This window comes from Canis lupus, chromosome 6, assembly GCF_003254725.2.
Source record: "Canis lupus dingo isolate Sandy chromosome 6, ASM325472v2, whole genome shotgun sequence".
In the NCBI taxonomy this organism is placed as follows: Eukaryota; Metazoa; Chordata; class Mammalia; order Carnivora; family Canidae; genus Canis; species Canis lupus.
The window spans coordinates 22,191,694-22,204,376 of NC_064248.1; the positions used below are offsets into that span (position 1 = coordinate 22,191,694).

General features: G+C 43.4%; 1 protein-coding gene across 2 annotated transcripts in view; it reads left to right on the plus strand.

The window, feature by feature from the left end:
* GGA2 (golgi associated, gamma adaptin ear containing, ARF binding protein 2) overlaps window positions 1-12,683 on the plus strand; it is a 32,974-nt gene that overhangs the window by 15,974 nt on the left and 4,317 nt on the right. For both annotated transcript variants that reach the window (XM_025416187.3, XM_025416185.3), the window contains exons 8-14: window positions 271-408; window positions 3,989-4,070; window positions 6,166-6,291; window positions 7,128-7,250; window positions 7,964-7,992; window positions 8,375-8,508; window positions 10,686-10,843. In XM_025416187.3, coding sequence (XP_025271972.2) covers window positions 271-408; window positions 3,989-4,070; window positions 6,166-6,291; window positions 7,128-7,250; window positions 7,964-7,992; window positions 8,375-8,508; window positions 10,686-10,843 — 790 coding nt within the window. The remainder of the gene's footprint in view (window positions 1-270; window positions 409-3,988; window positions 4,071-6,165; window positions 6,292-7,127; window positions 7,251-7,963; window positions 7,993-8,374; window positions 8,509-10,685; window positions 10,844-12,683) is intronic.

The following is a 12,683-nucleotide window of genomic DNA, read 5'->3' on the forward strand; positions in this document are numbered from 1 at the left end:
CCCGTTTCTGTCCCAGTGAGTCTAGTTGGGGAATCTGGTTTTCAAAGGGGTTAAAGCTGGTAGTATGAAGCAGTGGACCGCCTGGTCCCTGGACTGCATTGCCTTTTGCAGAGATCCTGGACTCAGAGTGTTTTTTTCGCCCACTGAGTGAACACTCCCGCCCACTCAGTGTTCTAGTAACTTCCCTGAGCTTGCCAACGCAGTGCCTCTTTCCCGCCCCTTGCTCAAGCATTATCTTCTCCCTCACCTCCATCCTCTCTCTTCTGAAAGGAACAAGAGAAATCAGAGAAGGTGTCCAAGAGAGTCAGTGCTGTGGAGGAGGTTCGGAGCCATGTGAAGGTGCTGCAGGAAATGCTGAGCATGTACCGCAGGCCGGGGCAGGCCCCACCAGACCAGGAGGCCTTGCAGGTACTGTTTTAAAAAAAAAAAAAAAGATTCAAGTATAATTGAGTGTAATTGACACATTAGAAATTGCACATATTTAAAACATATTCGATGTGTTTTGACATGTGTGTGTCTATGAAGCCATCATCACAATTAAGGTAGTAAACATGTCCCTCACCCCCCAGAATTTCCTTTTCCCCCCTAGGTAATCCCTCCTCTCCTTTCCTCCCTCTCTCCCTATCCCCATTCCAAGCAACCACTGTCCTACTCTCTGTTATGATTAACTTATATTTCCTAGACTTTTGTATGAATGGAACAATATAGTTTTCTTTCTTTTTTTTCTGTTTTTCTTTCATTCTGTTTCTTCCTTCTGGCTTTCCTTTCTTGGCATAATTGAGATCCATTCATACAATGCATATCAATAGTTTGCTTTTAATTGTTGAGTGGTATTCTGTTGTGTGTGTATATTACAATATGTATATCCATCTTTTGATGAATATTGGGTTATTTATGTGATTATGAATTAAGCTGCTATAAACAATTGTGTATGGTTGTGTCAGGATTTTATGTGAACATAAATTTTCCTTTCTCTTGGGTACATGCCTAGATGTGGGATTGGTGGGTCACATGCTAAGTATATAGCTAACTTTGGAAAATAGTTGGCCAGTTTCTTAAAAAGTGGTAGTATCATTTTATGTTTCTAACAGCATTACATGAGAATTCCAATTCCTCCACATCCTACACATCTTGAGGTCTTTTTTTCACACCTTTATTGAGAATTTACATATTCTAAAAGCAGCCATCAACACTAACTAGAAGAATTGAATCGGCCCTAAAAGAAATCCTGTGCCCATTAGCAGACACTCTACCACCACCTCCCCTGCCAGCTCCTGACAACCACTAATCTATGTTCTGTGTCTGCAGATTTGCCTCTTTGGACATTTTGTGTAAATTGAATCCTACAACATGTGGTCTTATGAATCTGGCTGCTTTCACTTAACGTTTTGAAGATTTCTCCATCTTGTAACAAGTATCAAAACTTCTTTCCTTTTTATGACTGAATTATATTCCGTTGTATGGCTGCCTCACATTTTGTTTGTCCGTTCATCAGTTGGGCATTCGGGTTTCCACTTTGGCTATTATGAATGCTGCTATGAACATTCGTATGTAAGTTTTTTGGTGTGTGAAATGTAAGCTTTTGATTTTCTTGAGTATATATATCTAGAACTGGAATTGCTGGATCATACGGTGGCTCTGTTTAATTTTCTGAGTGACTGCCAAGCTGTTTGCCAAATCCTTGTGCCATTTTACAATCCCACCAGCAATATGTGAGGGTTCCAGTTTTCCATATCCTGCCAACACTTGTTATTGCCTGTCTTTTTGATAATAGCTATCCTAGTGGGTGTTAAGTGGTATCTCACTGTGGTTTTGAAATGTATTTCCATGATAGCTTGAGTTGAGCTTTCTTTCCTGTGTTTGTTGGCCGCTTGTGTATCATCTTGTCTGAAGAAATGTCTGTTCAGATCCTTTGCCCAGTTTTTAATTGGGCTGTCTCTTAGTTTTTTTTTTTTTTAAAGATTTTATTTATTTATTCATGATAGTCACAGAGAGAGAGAGAGAGAGAGAAGCAGAGACACAGGCAGAGGGAGAAGCAGGCTCCATATAGGGGGTCTGACATGGGATTCGATCCTGGGTCTCCAGGATCGCGCCCTGGGCCAAAGGCAGGCGCTAAACCACTGCGCCACCCAGGGATCCCTGTCTCTTAGTTTTTGAGTTGTAAGGGTCCTTCATCTATCCTGGATACCAGTCCTTTGTCAGACGGTTTTCTCCCATCCTGTGGGTTGGCTTTTCACTGTCTGGATAGTGTCTTCTGAAGCAAACGTTTTTAATTTTGGAATTCTTTTTTTTTTTTTTTTAAGATTTTATTTATTTATTCATGAGAGAGAGCGAGAGAGAATGGCAGAAACACAGGCAGAGGGAGAAGCAAGCTCCATGCAGGGAGCTCGACATGGGACTCGAACCCGGGTCCCCAGGATCACACCCTGGGCCGAAGGCAAGCACTTAAGCCGCTGAGCCACCCAAGCTACCCTAGTTTTGGAATTCAGTTTGTCTATTTTCTTCTGCCGCTAGTGCGTTTACTGTCCTAGCTATGCCAGTACTGCCCAGTGCAGACAGATGGTGCTGGAACTGGAATGCTATGGAAGCCAACCGTTCTTAGTCTGTCCTTGGAGCTGTGCTCTTCTCCCTCCTTCTGTCAGCTACATTTGTCCAGCTTCTTATGCTTCTCTGCACAGGAGAGATGGCCTTCACCTAGCTCCTTAGTTTCCCTGCCCTTCCATTTTACTGGGTTAGTAGAAGCAAACTAGTATCTTTCCTTATTCCAAGTTCCTAAGCGAAAAATCTGCTTGTCCAGCATGGCTCCTATATCTACCCCAGGCTAATCAGCTCAGGTAGGATTGAATAGTGTTATAGAGAAGATCATGCTGACCTTCTGGGGCCAGAGGGGAAAGTACTCAGAAGGGTTAGTGGGCTTGGGCCAGGCAGACACTCAAGCCAATTCCCTGTGGTGAGTTTGCGCCCAAGTCCATCAGCAGGGTTGGCATGCTGGCCTTCTAAATAGCACAACTTTCCCCCCTTTCCCCACCCAAGATGATAATCAGCTAGAAGATAGGAGAGATGTGGCGGGAAACAAACCTTTACCTTTATAATGGGTAAAGCCTACTTTGGAAAAAGTGGCACATAAATATTGGCCAGTGGCTTCCTAATACTGAAGCCTAATCAGGTAGGTGTACCTACCACCTAAAATAGTGCTGGCAAACCAGGGGCTTCCTTCTCTAAAACGTACAGCTGGTAGGAGCAGAGCCGAATGTGGGTTTCCGTATAGGTAGGTAGCTCTCAAGAGCAAAGTGGCAGGAAGGGGCTCACTCTTTCCTGCTTCCTCTCCCAGACTCCCCTATCAGGTCTTCATTTCACCAGCCCCGGGAAGGTCAGCAGAGAGCACTGCCACCAGGGAGGCCTGGAGTATTAAGTTAATATGCTCCCTTGCAAGGAAGGAAGCCCAACGTGTACAGAAGTTACATGTCCTCCTTAGTACATAGCATGTGGAGGGTGAAGTTGTTCAGAGCACTCTCCTGGGATGAGGAGAGTGAGATTTCCCAGTTGTTAATTAGTGCAGAATGAGATTTAGTCCTGGGAGAACCTGCAGTGGGAAAAGCAAGACTGGCATCAGACAACAGTTGGATGGGGTGTTTGGGTCTTAGTTTTAAAGCAGGGCAGTCACTTCAGGCTTCCATGTGGGGTTACCATTATTAAAGCTCTTCTAGGGGGCAGGGAAAGGAGCTTGGAAAAGAGGTATTACCCTACATGCTCAGAAGGTGGATTCTTAGGTCGCCTTTTTAACTATTTAAAAAATTCAGGTAACTGTAGCCCATACCTTTTCCAACACTGTTAACGGCCTTGTCACTTCAAACCTGCAGTCATGCATTTGGGACAGACTAAAGAGAATGCCAGAAGCCCCAGACTCTGCTGTATGCTTATTGGAGGCACCTGGGGCCTTGCTGTGGGTCCTTGGTGTGTGCAGTGAAATCAGGCTCTGTTTTCTCAGGTCGTGTACGAGCGATGTGAAAAGCTGAGGCCCACCCTGTTTCGGCTGGCGAGTGATACCACGGATGACGATGATGCACTCGGTAACGCAGCTGTTCTTCTGGAGGCACAGCTGGGACACTGGGGGGTGGAACACATGCTCCTTCCTGCAGGGCTACAGTGGTGCCAGAAATAAGACAGAGTGGCTTTAGGTTTTTCAGAAGGATGTGTCCTGTCTTGGCTTAGAACTGATTTCCAAGACAGTCTAGGCCTGAGCAAGCAGTCATCTGCAGGTCTGAAAGCAGAAAGAGCAGTGGAAATGTGCCATGTAAGTTGGGTGTAAGGGAGATGCTGGAATGGATACTGGCGTCCACAGAAGTCTGAGAAACTGCTGTATCTTGGAGGTTTCACCAACCTGAGTGCCTTCAGGGGGCACTTACCTGAGGCTGGCTGAGGAGGAACAGTAGGGATGATGGTAGAGACAGTGGAGAATTTAGTACCTGTGCATAGGGATTGATTGATTGATTGATTGATTGATTTATAATGAGGAGCAGAGATTGTGAGTTCTTTTTATTTTATTTTATTTTATTTTATTTTATTTTATTTTATTTTTTATTTTATTTATAGAGACAGAGAGAGGCAGAGACATAGGCAGAGGGAGAAGCAGGCACCATACAGAGAGCCTGATGTGGGACTTGATCCCGGGTCTCCAGGATCACGCCCTGGGCTGCAGGCGACACTAAACCGCTGCGCCACCGGGGCTGCCCCTGCATAGGGATTTAAATAAAACATTTTGTACTTTTTATTATGGAAAATTTCCAAACACGTAAAAGGAAAGAGTGGGATAAATCCTGTGTGCCCTTTACGTGTTAACAATTACCAGCTCATGGCTTATCTTTTTTCCTTTTGTTTCATGTGTACCGTGCTCTCCTCCCACATCCCTCATTCTCTTTGAAGCAAATTCCAAATGTTTCAGGGTGATCATCAGTGTTCAGATTTCCCTGGGCATTTAGTTTTAAAATCAGACTCAAAAAAGCCATACTTTGTAATTGGTGGCATTTCATAAGTCTTGTTTTAATAGATAGCTCCTCTTTTTTTTTTTTTTTTTTTTTTAAGGTTTTATTTATTTGTTCATGAGAGACGGGGAGAGAGAGAGAGAGAGAGAGAGAGAGGCAGAGACACAGGCAGAGTGAGAAGCAGGATCCATGCAGGGAGCCCGACGCGGAACTCGATCCCGGGTCTCCAGGATCACGCCCTGGGCTGAAGGCGGCGCTAAATCCCTGAGCCACCCTGGCTGCCCAGCTCTTTTCTTCACCTCTTTCTTATTACATAAAAAAACATGTTCTTTGACCTACAAAGTTTCTTTAGACCACAGTGGTCTGAGGGCATGCACGCCCTGTGGTATTTAGGTATGTTTTTCCAAATCTGATACTTCTTATAAATTCATCATATTTCTTTTTTTTTTTTTAAGATTTTATTCATTTATTCCTGAGAAACACAAAGAAAAAGAGGCAGAGACACAGGCAGAGGGAGGAGCAGGCTCCAGGCAGAGAGCCTGATGTGGGACTTGATACCTGGACTCCAGGATCACGCCTTGGGCTAAAGGTGGTGCTAAACCCCTGAGCCATGCAGGCTGCTCTCTCTTTTTTTTTTTTTTTTTTTAAGATTTTATTTCTTTATTTTAGAGAGAAAGAAAATGAGCAGGGGGAGCAGCAGAGGGAGAGGGGATAAGCAGGCTCCCGGCTGAGCAGGGAGTCTGACGGGCTGATTCCAGGACTCTGAGATCATGACCTGAGCGAAAGGCATACACTTAACTGACAACTACCCAGGTGCCTCCCTGCAAAACTCTCTTAATGTTTGTATCCACATTGACAGGAACAGTTTTTTATTTTAGTTAATTAAAGTTTCAGTTCCTTGGTTGAAGGAGACATGTTTCAAGTGTTGACTATCCTGTTGAAAGGTACTGGGAATGGAGGTGAAGAAATTTGGTTCCGCCTTCATCTTGAAAGCTAGAAGTATTGGGGTTCAGGGACTGAATGACTGGGTCTGCTAGGGGCCTGATCACCTGATCTGAGGGCAGGAGGCATGGATATACTGAACCTGGTAGAGCCATGGGACAGCTGCTGTCTGGAATGGCTTAAAAAAGACCGAGATTGTTGGTAGCTAAATCAGGCAGGTTCTCATTTTTCTCTCCTTCAGCGGAGATTCTCCAGGCAAATGACCTTCTCACCCAGGGAGTTCTGCTATACAAACAGGTGATGGAGGGCCGAGTCATCTTTGGGAACACAGTGACCAGCTCAGTAGGAGACCTACCTGTCTCCAGAGGTATGTGCAAAGAAGCCTCTCCTTTTTTTTTTTCTTTTTTCCCAAGGTTATAATACTTTAAAAGAAGCCTCTCCTTACTTTCTGCCTGGTCATCCTATAAATCCCAGAGAAGAAATGGATTCTCAGAATATTCTGGGTTATGTTATAAAAATGAGACACATTTTTGCCCTTCCCATTGACAGTAGGTTTTATTTAGCCAGCTTCTGCCACATGTGCCATCATGAACTGACTGGCAGGTGCGACCCCAGGTTTGGCTGTCCTCAGAAGCAGATGGCTATATTGTACCCAGATTTTGATTCCTTTTCTCATGAATGCTTACCTACAGGAGTTAGAAACCAAAAAAAAAAAAAAAAAAAGATCCGCTTTGGTGGTGCCTCGCAGTCTAGCTGCATTAGAATCATCTGCAATACTGGCTGAAATGCAGATTCTTAGGTCCTCAGCTTGGACCTGATATACTGAACCTGGTAGAACCTGGTAGAACTGAACCTTCTGAATTGAGACTGCTTAGAGCTCGGCCTGAGTTTTATATTTTTATTAAGCGCTCAGTGATTGTGATTAGCTTTGGTCAAAAGGCTTGTGAGCTAGAGACATCAGCTCTGTTTCTGGCCAGGTTGAATGGATCCTTAGTGGAGGACACTGATAGCTGAGGTGGAGAGGCAGTCCTCTGGCTGCCTCATATTCCAGATGCCAACTCAGTCTGTACATCCAGCCATGCAGTGGGTGTTCGTTGAGTGGCCCATGTGATGTCTTCTGATTGGGAGAAGGCCTGTGGGAAGCTGACAGGCATTAAGTGGAGACTTTGCTTTCATCCTGATATTTTTTTGACCATTCTCTAGTCTTTCAGAAACCAGCAGGCTTCATGAAGAGCTGCCCTCTGATTGACTTGGAGGTGGACAATGGATCTGAGGAGGCTGGGACTGTGGCACCATCATTACTTCACCAGGACCTGGCAGCCTTAGGTGAGGGTTGGTGTTCAGGGGGAGCAGGCACAGAATGGCCCTGACTCCCGGGGAGAGTGAGTAAGCTGGTTCCACTTGGAGAGAATATGCCCATTTTTAGAGGGAGCTGGGTGTATAGTAGTCTTCCCACCTTCGTCCATGGTTTCAGTTACCAGAGGTCTGGAAGCAGATGATCCTCCTGACTTATGGTCAGAAAGTCAGTTGTAGCCTAGGGCTATGTCACATGCCTACGTTGTTCACTTCACTTCATCTCATCACGTAGGCATTTTATCATCTCCCATCACAAGAAGACAAAGGGTGAGTACAGTATAATATATTTTGAGAGAGAGACCACATTCATGTAACTCTTACTACAGTGTATCATTATTCTATTTTACCATTACTGTGTCTAACTTACAAAGTAAACTTAATTGTAGATGTATATGTGTGTTTGTGGGGGGCATAGGGATTAGCATTATCTGCCTTTACAGGCATCCACCAGGAGTCTTAGAAGATATCCCCTAATGGATAAGGGGGTACTACTATCCTGGGAAGTTCAGAGAGAGGTCCTCTTTGCATTTAGTCTCAGATTTGCCATGGAGGAGTTGAATGATTTTGGGTAATTTGCTTTGCTTAGGCTTTCTAAATGTTCTAGAAAGGATGAACATGGAATCAATCTCCAGTTCCTATTGGGTAGAGTTACTGGTATGCATCTTTTTGTTTCTTCCTTATAGGACTTGGTGATGCTCCGATTACCAACGAGGTAAGGAAGCTCTTCCTAGGGGCTGGAGAGGAGGTGTGTGGTCCCCCAAACCTAACTTCATGAGGAAAGTGCTGTCTGGGCACGGGGAAGGGGCTACAGCATAGCCTGGTGGCAGTTATGGACTTGGCGGTCCAAAGCCTCTTCCTTACCTATACTTGTCTGACTTGAACCCCCCCAAGAGACACATTTTTCCCTCTCCTTGTACCCCTACTCTCTTTAGTGGTATCCAGGCTCTCGCTTACGGAAGGTCTGATCAGGAGTCCTATATTCTCTTGCCCTTTCTTTCTCCTCCTGCCCCAGGAAATGCAGTAGGCCTATATCATGTGTCACCCCCCTGATCATTCATACCCTGCCCTTATTTTAGCCATTCCTGGTTTGACAGGTTGCCGATCAGAATTGCTGTAAGGAAAAGAGGAATCCCACCGCCAGCACACTGCCAGGTGGTGGTGTTCAGAGCCCTCCTGCAGAAAGGAACTTGCTGGATCTCCTCTCCCCACAGCCATGTCCAGGGCCTCTGTGAGTCTTGTGGGCAAGGAAAATAGAAGAGTGGCTCTTATGCATGCTTCATGCTCCTGGCGTGGGGGCTGGGCCAAAGAGCAGTGTTAATGTAGTAGAGTATGGGGTGACACCTGAAGACAGCCTGAGACTTCTCTTTCCCTGGAGGGACTTCTTCCTGTCTACCAAAAGTTCAATATGTGTTTCCCTTCTCCTTTGGCCGTCATCCTAAGTCAGAGGAAAAGACATGCTTTGGTCAGGACCTTTGCAAAGGGGTTGGTTTAAGGAGTAGCAGCAGTGGATGATAATGATGATTTTGGTGATCATAGACTTTTTTTTTTTTTCCTTTTCTGATTACAATGTAATCTGAAGTTAAGCAAAATTTGATCACTAGAGAAATAGATAATATAGAAAGACCCAATTAACACATTACTACACACAAGAAATGCAAAGAAGGAACATTTGACGTTATCTTTAGGGAGTGATAAAATGCTTATTTTTATACAAATGGGGTCATAATTTTCAAACTACTCCAGTGTGAGTTTTTCATATTACATCTTTGATACATGTCCATATTAGTTTATATAAATTTCTCCCATTCTGATGGTTGTATGTAATATTTGTATATTTAATCATTCCCCTCTTGTGGTTATTTACATAGCTTTCAGTTCAAAGGCATTTGGAGCATTTTTTGTAGTCTGGATTCCTAAAAGTAGAGGTGCTCTAGGGCGTGAATATAGACATGTATGTAGATTCTTTTGCTTTGCCTCTGGGAAGGTTGGAGTGGTTTGTCTTCCTGTAGACAGCCTGAGAGTGTCCATGTCTGCAATAGAGACACAGGGCCCTCGTGGACATGGAGATGTGCTGGGAGATCATTCTTGTTGTCACCCAGAGGGGGTTTCTTTCCATTTACTTCTAGCCACTCAGCAGGGGGCTGGTTATCTTCCTGATTTGGGAGCAGGTTACTTTGGACTGTAGTTTTCAATTTGTTTTTTTGTTTTTTTTTTTTTATTAATTTTATTTATTTATTTATTATAGTCACAGAGAGAGAGAGAGGCAGAGACACAGGCAGAGGGAGAAACAGGCTCCATGCACCCAGAGCCCGACGTGGGATTCGATCCCGGGTCTCCAGGATCTTGCCCTGGGCCAAACGCAGGCGCCAAACCGCTGCGCCACCCAGGGATCCCTGTAGTTTTCAATTTGTATTGGAAAATGTTTTCTGAGTGCCTGGGTGACTGAGCAGTCGGTTAAGGTCTGACTTGGTTTCAGCTCAGGTCTTGATCTCAGGGTCTGGATGTGGAGCCTACTTAAAAAAAATGTTTTCAATCTATATTCCAAATGGACAAAATCATGAAGTGTGAATGAAGTGGTCAGTGTAATCAGTGTTATCATCTCCTAGGTCCCGCTATTCTGGTGACCATGTTTAAGAAACTTAACCTAACTGAGCAATTTGTTGTCAGAGGCTGCCCGACAACTATAGCCTTGATTACCTTAATAGGTATAATTTATTGGGTCCTTATTATGTGCACACAGTCCCCTAAATGCCTTTTATACATTTTCTCATTTTTATTTATTTATTTATTTGTTTGTTTATTTATTTATTTATTTATTTAGAGAGAATGGGGCTAGGACACAGGCAGAGGGAGAAGCAGGCTCCATGCAGGGAACCCAACGTGGGACTCGATCCCGGATCTCCAGGATCACACCCCAGACTGCAGGCAGGGCTAAACCGCTGCACCACGGGGGCTGCCCACATTTTCTCATTTAATTCTAATAACTCCATGAAGGACACCTGGGTGGCTCTGCGGATGAGAATCTAACTTTGGCTCAGGGCATAATCCCCTGGTCATGGGATAGAGTCCCACATAGGGCTCCCTGGGAACCCGCTTCTCCCTCTGCCTATGTCTCTGCCTCTTTCTCTCTGTCTTAAATTAAAAAATAATAATAATAATAATAAATTTTTTTAAACCCTAATAACCCCATGAGATAGATGCTAGACTATTTCCATTTTATGGATGAGAAAACTGAAGCACAGGTGAAATTACCCATCTAAAGTCCTATCCCTCCAGAGTAAATGGAGACATATATGTTTCTTTTTTCCCCCCCTTTCGTATATCATTCTTCAGAAAGCCTAATCAGATTTCTGGAATTGTCTGTAATTTTTGCTAGTCTTAATATTTTTAAAAATTTCTTTGCAGGAATTATGTTCCACAGAAGAGCATCCCTAAGGAAGTGCCACCTGGCACTAAGTCCTCTCCAGGCTGGTCCTGGGAAGCTGGGCCATTGGCTTCTTCCCCATCCTCCCAGAATACACCTCTGGCTCAAGTGTTTGTCCCTTTGGAGTCTGTTAAGCCCAGTAAGTACAGTTTCACTTTTTTTCCCCTTCCCTTGCTATTAGATATCCAGCTTTATCTGCTCTGGTTTGGTAGGGGTTGGCTCTTAAATTGGGTAAGGTGACTGGTAGAGATTTTGCCTGAAGATGGCTTCATAGTCTCTTACCTACTATTTTTTGTAAAGTTTTCTCTGTCTTGGGGTTGACACTATAGATGAAGGATATTGGGGGCTTTAATTTAGGGGGCTTGAGTCTATTTACAGATGTGATGCTCACTCATTTGAAATTCAAGTAGGGGAATGTCCAGTGTGGCAGAAATAATTCTGAAGATGTGGGGTTAGATGGAAAGGAAGAACTTGGCTGGTGGTCCTCTTCCATTAGGGGTCCTCATTAGAACGGAAGAGCAGAGATTATTCCCTTACGAAGGATGGAAGGAAGGTGACTGCATACAGTTGACATGCTACATGTGAGCAGGAGATACCTGGGGTCTTTAGATGTATGGTGCAGGCCTTTTTCTCTGGGCATATGGCTCTCCTATGGCTTGGCGTGCTGAGGTCACATTGTAAGGAGCCCTGGAACTAGGCAGAGGAATTTAAACAGTCAGTATGTGGTGGGAATCATTTACGATATTTACTTTAACTTAAAAATAATACATGTTCAGGGACACCTGGGTGGCTCAGCAGTTGAGCATCTGCCTTCGACTCGGCATGATCCTGGAGTTCCAGGATAGAGTCCCGCATCAGGCTCCCTGCATGGAGTCTGCTTCTCCCTCTGCCTGTGTCTCTGCCACTCTCTTTCTGTGGGTCTCATGAATAAGTAAATAAAGTCTTTTTTTTTTTTTTGGTAGACAGTTCAGGCTTTTATTGAAGTCCCATATCTAGGCTCACACCATTGAATTTCAATTATTCTAGTTTTAGTTCTGGTAAATCAGAATGTCACGGGCTGTAAAAACAAAAGCATCCCTGTGTTCTTTAGCACCCTTTCTGGGGCAAGTAAATAAAATCTTAAAAAAAGAAAAGGACTATCATTAGTGATATTTCTAAATAAAATAATAATAATACATTTTAGTGTTAATTTCCTAGTTTTGATAATTGTATTGTGGTTATGTAAAATGTTAACATTTAAGGAAGTTGGATAAAGAGCATATGGGAGTTCTTTGTGTTTTTGTAACATTTTATAAATCTGAAATTATTTAAAAAGTACAAAAAATTAGGGGTACCTCGATGGCTCAGTCAGTTAAGCATCTGCCTTCGACCAAGGTAATGATCTCAGGGTCCTGGGATGGAGCTCTGAGACCAGCTCTCTATTCAGTGGAGAGTTTGCTTCTCCCTCTCCCCTCCACTGCTGTTTTTTTTTTTTTTTTTTTTTCTCTCTCTCAAATAATCTTTTTGTTATTTGTATTTTTTTCTTTTAAGTGAAAAAATACATTAAATGTAGAAATTTTATTTTTAAGAATTTTTTAAAGATTTTATTTAATCATTTGAGGGAGAGGGAAAAGGAGAGAGGGAATCTCAAGGAGACCCCGTGCTCAGAACAGGGCCTGCCTCTGGTCTTGATCCCAGGACCTGGAGATCATGGTATGAGCTGAAATCAAGCGTCAGATGCTTAACTGACTGAGCCACCCAGGTACCCCTCAATGAAGAAATTTTAGAAAAAATAGAGCAGAAAATTGAAATCTATACTATACTATTCACCCAGAGATGGAAGTTCTGTTATGTCTTAGTGTATTTTCTTGTCTTAGCCATGTGCATATACATGTTTTTAATAAATTGTAAAAGCATACTGTAGTATACTTAGAATGTTTTATAGTCTGCTTTAATGTTATAAGCCATAGCAGTTTTTCATGCTCTGAATTGTTCTTCAA